The sequence below is a fragment of the Stegastes partitus genome, unplaced genomic scaffold (genome assembly GCF_000690725.1).
Source record: "Stegastes partitus isolate 25-593 unplaced genomic scaffold, Stegastes_partitus-1.0.2 Scaffold2564, whole genome shotgun sequence".
Taxonomy (NCBI): domain Eukaryota; kingdom Metazoa; phylum Chordata; class Actinopteri; family Pomacentridae; genus Stegastes; species Stegastes partitus.
Window position 1 is genome coordinate 7,009 of NW_007580295.1, and position 6,872 is coordinate 13,880.

The 6,872-nt window shown below is 48.1% G+C and overlaps 1 protein-coding gene across 1 annotated transcript; it reads right to left on the reverse strand.

Annotated features, from left to right (window-relative positions):
- Positions 1 to 2,855: 2,855 nt before the first annotated feature.
- ppp1r3b (protein phosphatase 1, regulatory subunit 3B) lies at positions 2,856 to 3,656 on the reverse strand. Its single transcript, XM_008305614.1, has one exon. The coding sequence runs from the start codon at positions 3,654 to 3,656 to the stop codon at positions 2,856 to 2,858; it is 801 nt and encodes a 266-aa protein (XP_008303836.1).
- Positions 3,657 to 6,872: the final 3,216 nt, after the last annotated feature.

Below are 6,872 nucleotides of genomic sequence, written 5' to 3' on the forward strand. Positions count from 1 at the left end.
CTGTCTCTAAGTGTAGCCCTGTGATAGACTGGTTACCTGTCCAGGTGAACCTGCCTTCACCCTGAGTCAGCTGGGATAGGCTCCGCCCCCCATGACCCTAGTGAGGATTAAGGTGTAGAGATGGTGGATGTCTTGTATCACTGAAAATCATTGCAACATACCTAAGTTCTACAAAAACAGCTGTTCATCAGCTACATGGTGCATTATTAGCTGTGGCAGTGCTGAACCAAAACGAGGGGGCGACCAAATCATTAGCTGGTGCAACCAGCAAAGAAAGTTGGCAGCACCAGTGCTACCACTGGAACAGTTAGTCTGGAGCCCTGCTACATGTGTTTTACTTTTAGATAAAGGCATGCACAATAGTTGTACACATAATAAAAAACAATCAAATGCAGAGACAATTATTTAACAATATGTGAAGGAGTCGTTACATTTATACAGTCTTACAATTACAACCGGCCCTTTGAGGGTAAACATAATGCTTATGTGGCCCGGGATGAAACTGAGTTTGACACCCCTGTTTTAAAGGGTTAAAATCCTGAAAACACTGAACATTTGGTCGTTATGTTTAGGACTGATGATGGTTGAAATAGTTTAGTCAGTCAAAGTAGAAAATAATGTCAAGATATAATACTTTATGCCAGTTTTTTAAGAGGACACTTTCCTAAACAGACATTAGTGTGAACCACCAGACCAAATACTGGTGATCTGGTAATCTGATTACTGTAAGGGGATACAATTCAGAAGAAGAAGCGTCTCCATGTCCAGCAGTGATTCATCCAGAGTTATTCTGGTTCTGGCTGCTCCAGCAGACTGGATCTGATGCTCTGAGCAGGAGAGTTTCCATCAAACACTAACGTACAAAGCAGACGCTGGCCAAGCTCCTGGTCAGGTTCCTCCAGAAGTGAACGGTCGGCTGAAGGTCCACGAAGCCAACAGGACATCCTCAGAGGAGAGCAGAGACACGACGCCCTGCGACTCCAGAAGACGCTGCTTTCTCTTCTGTTCTTCTGCTTCTGTGTGAGCTTCAGTGGAAGATGCAGGTTTTTACAGCAGGATGAGCTGAACAACAAGCTGCAGGTCAGGCTGATGAACACATCCAGAAAAAACACGCCAATTATCTGAATATACTTCTGTTGAAAGGGAGAAAAAGGAACTGAAGTCAACACAGAATCTGGAACAGAAAGACCTGAAGAATAACAGTGTGTTGCCATTGTGGTCTACCAGTGCAGCATCAGTTAAAAAGTCTGAAACTCTGACTTCAGGCTCATCATATCAGCTGACTCATTGATCTCTTTAGTATTCTGGTTCCCCTGCAGCAGGACGGAGACTGAAGTATCTTATAATTTACTAACACTCGTTTTAAAAGTTCAGTCTTCCAGCAGAGCAGCTGAAGGACCAGAAGTTCATCCACAAAGTCTCAGAAGTAAACAAACCAAATCACTGACCTGACATCAGAGACGCACAATGAAACTGAACTGATCAGAGTTCTACTGACAGATGTCCTCCCAGCGTGTCGGATCCGCTGTAGAACCGTTTCAGGTTCTTTAACTCGAGGTTTAAAGATATCAATAGATGATTGTTATGCGATTCTTACGTTTGTGATGGCCAGTCAGATCCAGGTTTGTTCATGAACCCGACCTGCAGCGTTTTCACGTCACCTTTACAATCTGCTCGCTTCCTCTTCCTCTGGACGTCAGGTTGTATTTTTACTACAATAATAATATTAATAACCAGAACTCTGAGTACAAATCTCCATTTTATTGTTCTTTAGATCATTTTAAAGGCAGATCGTTGCCACAGACAGCATTTACAATTTAAAATCTGAAACATTACAACAACTTAAACACTTTATTAACCAGCATCTCTTAAAATCTACTTTAACCCTCATTTTCCTTTCACACACGTTTAAAGACACGACGACAGAAAACCCACATGTAGCTTCTGTCCAGTTCAGACGGACCCAGCACCAGACGAAACACACATCTGGACGTTGGATTAGTTCATGAACGCAGTCTGAAGCTGCTCCTCTGCAGGTTCCTGCCTCCCTGAGGCTCAGGCAGCAGCATGATTGTGAAACAGAAGCAGATAAAGTGCAGCTCGTCGTGTTGAGAAATCCTGTGAAATATTAAACCACCGCAGAGCATCCGATCAGCGAGACAAACGTCTGAAACTGGGTCTGGACTAAACATTCAGGTTTGAAGTGTTTGAAGACGTCACTTTGGGCTTTTTAAGGCAGTTTTAGGCGATTCATTCAGTTCACTGACAGAATTCTGCAGCGCCGATAACACTGACTGTGTGTTTTCTGCATTTTACCTTCATTTAGCAGCAAGAAACTGAAAAAAATCAAAGAAATGAGTCGAGTCCCAGAAACAGGAAAGCTGAGGATGAACAGTTTAACTCAACATTTTGTGATTTCTGAACAATAAAAACTGAACGTTTACTTTAGCTTCACTGTGCAGTCGACTGATCATCCAGGTGCCAGAAGTGTCGGTGATGAGAGGAACACTGATGGAAGATCATAAATAAAGTGATTTGAACAAACTCAGCTTTAAAACCGGACTCGGACTCATCGGGCTGCAGACCAGATGTCGGTGCTGGACTTCAGCGCTGCACGTTTCCAACAGCTGCAGTGAAAAACTGAGCTCGGACGATGAAGGAGCTGCTGCAGGAGGAGATGCTCGACGTCGTCACCGACCGCTGAGGAGAACTAAAAACAGACTCTCAGGCAGCGTCCTGCAGGTCCTGAGCCGACGGATCAAGTTCACGTTTCAGCAGCGTTCAAACGAGTCTCTCCTTCGTCCTGCACAGAAACGCCTCCGACAGCCGGACGTCCGTCTGCAGGTTGGACCCCGTCAGTAGTACGGTCCGATGTTCTCGTACCCGGCGTAGCTCGGCCAGTCGGGGAAGACGCCGTGCGAACACGTGGGGCTGCCGTAGCGGTCGAAGTGAATCCCGAAGTCGCAGGAGTCGGAGCGGCGGTCCTGGCGGCTCCTCAGCGACGCCCACACGATGCGGTAGTTGTTGCCGTGGTTACTGTCCCAGTACTCGCGGCCGTCCACCTCGTAGCGGACGGCGAACTCGACGCGCTCGTGCAGCTGCAGCTCTGCCGGCAGCGCCACCTCGAAGGAGAAGGTGTCGCTGTACGAGCTCGGGTACGAGTCCTTCACGTACCTGCAGTCCACGTCCACGTGGCTCCTCCACGAGTCGAAGGTCACGCGCAGCTTCACCGACTTCTTGAAGGACACGTTTTTGACTTTGACGGTTCCCGCAAAGGTCCGTTCCTTCAGCACGCAGTGTTCCAGGCAGACCAGGCCGCCGTCCAGCCGCTGGCGGAACAGCAGGTAGTCGGAGGACGGCTGGCTGAAGTCCAGCTCCAGTCGGTCCTGCTCGGCTGACAGAGCCGAGCTCAGCGCCGGCTGGACGCTCAGAGGGATGTCGATGGGGTCGCTGAACTCGGAGAAGACCTTCACTCTGGTCAGAGACAAACCTCGGCTGTCGGCAAACGTCACCTGCTTCTTGGTTTTCCTGTTGGATCTGCCGTCCGACGGCTCGACGCAGAACGAAGAGCTGAGAGCAGGCGGACATGATGGAGGCGGCGAGTAGACGAAGTCCTCCTTGGACAGGTAGACGGGCAGCGTCATGTCGATGGGCATGATGGGATCAGGCGCTGGAAGACAGGAAGCAGATCAAACCAGACGACCGTCAACAAACACACACAAAGCTGCAGAGACATCGTTCATCGTTTTAAATTCAGTCAAAAGACAAACATGACGACGAATCTAAAGAATCTGAAGAATCTGAAGCACGTCAAAATAAAACTTGTTCACATACAAACATTCAGTCCAATGTTTCCCCAGAACCATCAGGTTCTGGATCTACAGGGAGTCCAGTTTAGTTCATGAAGCAGAGTTCTACCTTCGTACTGGGGACACTTTCAGCTCTGCTCTGATTGGCTGTCAGAGGACTGAGGCGGAGTCTGTTGCTTCACATCAAACAACAGGCGCTGCACGCCGTTACATCACCGCGACCAAAGATTAACCTGAGCAAACTGACACAGATGTTCTGCACAGAAGCTTCCAGAACACGACATCTGCAGCAGCAGCACGCGTCCCGGTGACCTACATGTTCATGTTTGACCCAACTCAGAGTTAAAGGGTCGGATCAAAACAGGTTTAAGTCACATCAGAACCAGAATCATCCGTCGGATTAAACCACTAATATGCTCATGATCTGCTCATCAGTTCAGTCTCTGGACCCACAAAGTCACAACATAATCTGATCTAAACTTACATTAATCAGTAAACACGAGTGTCAGGAGTTTAGATCAGCTCCTGACACTCACAGCAGATGTTTGTGATCCTGGAGGAACAGCTCATCAATCACCTCCTAACACAATCAGTCTGAACTCTGCTTCCAGTGAACTGAACATCTCTGGACTAAACTCTGATCCACCTTTCACAACATTTTAGAGTCCACCAGCTGCAGACTGAGGTCAGTGTTACCTGAACGGATCCAGGTGTGTCAGAGCTCCTCCCTGCCGCAGGTAGGCTGACACACCTGCACGCTCAGGTGATCACAGCCGCACAGTTTGCAGCGTTCAGGTGCACGAGGAGCCCGTCTCCAGCCACACACACCTGTGGGAACGTCACTGCGGCTGCGCAGAGCACCTCAACGCGACTCTACCTTCCAGAAAAACCCCAGCGGCTCACCTGCAGCGGCTCGGTCCGGTCCGGTCCAGTTCGGCTCGGTCCGGTCACCTGCGGTGGCTCCACATTGGCCGGCTCGTGGCTGCGTCCTGCCCGCGCGCTCCTCTCCTGTGCGCAGCTCTGTCTCGTGCTTCATGAGCCACGCAACGTTCACGTGAACAGCAGCCGGCAGCCAATCAGAGGCCGCGCTGAGGGCGTGCAGGAGGGGGCGGGGCTCCGCAGCTGATCAATGGATCAGCCTATTGACCCTCAGCCAGAATCAGGCCAATGAGTAGGTCCGATCAATGAGGGTCCCAGAGGCTGGACCTTTTCAGAACCGGACCCCACAAACAGCTGCTCTGATGTGTGTGTGGGCTCCTGGGTTTGGGTCACATTGTGTTCATTGTGTGTGTCTGTGTGTTCTTCATCACTTTGTGTAACAGCAGGTGTGTGTGTGACCGGCTGGGTCTCCGCTGAGCTGTGTGTGTTTGTTGTGTGTAGTGTTGTGTTGTTTGTTGTGTGTAGTGTTGTGTTGTTTGTTGTGTGCAGTATTGTGTGTGTTTGTGTTGTGTTGTGCGTCCTACTACTGCACACCTGGATCAGCATCACCTGTCTGTGCTGGAGACGGCTGCCGTGGTAACCAGGTAACCCTGGGGGGATGTTTTCAGGTCACGTCTCCACATGTGGACAAAGTCCTGCTGACCTCCATCGCTCTGCAAATATTGACCCGATGAGCTGCCAGAACAGCAGCGTGTTCTGGTGCTGCTCAGGCTGCTGCAGACGTGCTGCACAGACCAGCAGCTCCAGGGCTCCAGGTCACTCTGCAGTAAACTGCTCTTGATGCCGACATCGTCTGGTGAGCTTCGCCTCTGAGCGGGTCCGGCTGAACGTCGTGCAGCTTCAGGGTTAATGTGTTCAGGCTGAGTTGAAGACAGAACATCTGCAGGTTTCAGCTTAAATCCAACAGACTGTGTAGAAACAGTTCTGATTGGTCACATGCACAGGTAGCACAGGACCAATCAGCAGCAGCATCAAGCAACAAAGACACACAAAACCACCACAAAGACACAAAACCACCGCCAAAGCTGATGGGTNGGCTTACATCCAGTCACTTTACGTATGTGATCTTTAGTTACCTAAGCTCTAAGTTAATTCCCTTAACTTTATAAAACACTCTTGACTGATCACCAGGAGTAAATAATTTATTAAAATTATTATGCTGACTCTGAGATTATACCGCTGGACGAATAATTCAAAGGTTGGTTTTAATAAGTTTAATTAATGCAATCACTTGCTTTGGTGTGGAAATAAGTACATCTTATTTTCCACCCTACAGTGTTGAGTGTCTATGCCAGACGTTCATTCTGCAAAACTTGCAGTCAGCAGACTTTGCTGAACATCAGGACAGTGAACAGCGCTGGAATTGCAGCGTTTGGTTGTGACCATGGTGACCCAACATTCCAGCATCAGTTACCATGGCAACCTAGCAGTGCAGCATCAGTTACCATGGCGACCTAGCAGCGCGGCATCAGTTACTGTGGTGGTCTACCAGTGCAGCATCAGTTAAAAAGTCTGAAACTCTGACTTCAGGCTCATCATATCAGCTGACTCATTGATCTCTTTAGTATTCTGGTTTGCTAATGTCCCCCCCGAGACTGAAGTAGCTTATAATTTATTACCAGTGGAAGTTGGATTTTAGAGAATTTAGTTGTTTCATATAATAAGATTAGAATTGTAAACATTTTTAGGTTAGTCAGTAGCAGTAGGGATGGACTGCCAGTATTTGTTTGAACTCGTTTTCGTCTTACTCAAGGGAGGGAGGTTAGCAAATGTATTTTGGTTTATTTCTTCCAGGGTTTAGCTCAGTTGTGGGATTAATAGATAGTTTGTGTTGTTTGTTGTTTTGGCCTTTGGCCACCCTGAAGCCAGGCTTCTATTGTTCTTGTTTTTTTTCTATTTTGTAAATTCTTTTTTTTTTGTTTAAAACTGTAAAATATACATTTTTGTGGCAATAAATTGCCTACTTTTACACCTTTTCTCCTCCACGTGTCCTTTTATGTTGTGTCTCTGCACCCCTACACCAGGGACATAACACTCGTTTTAAAAGTTCAGTCTTCCAGCAGAGCAGCTGAAGGACCAGAAGTTCATCCACAAAGTCTCAGAAGTAAACAAACCAAATCACTG

Bases quoted from the DNA above. Each gene is read 5' to 3' on its own strand.
- ppp1r3b (XM_008305614.1), bottom strand. From the start codon at position 3,656: ATGCCCATCGACATGACGCTGCCCGTCTACCTGTCCAAGGAGGACTTC.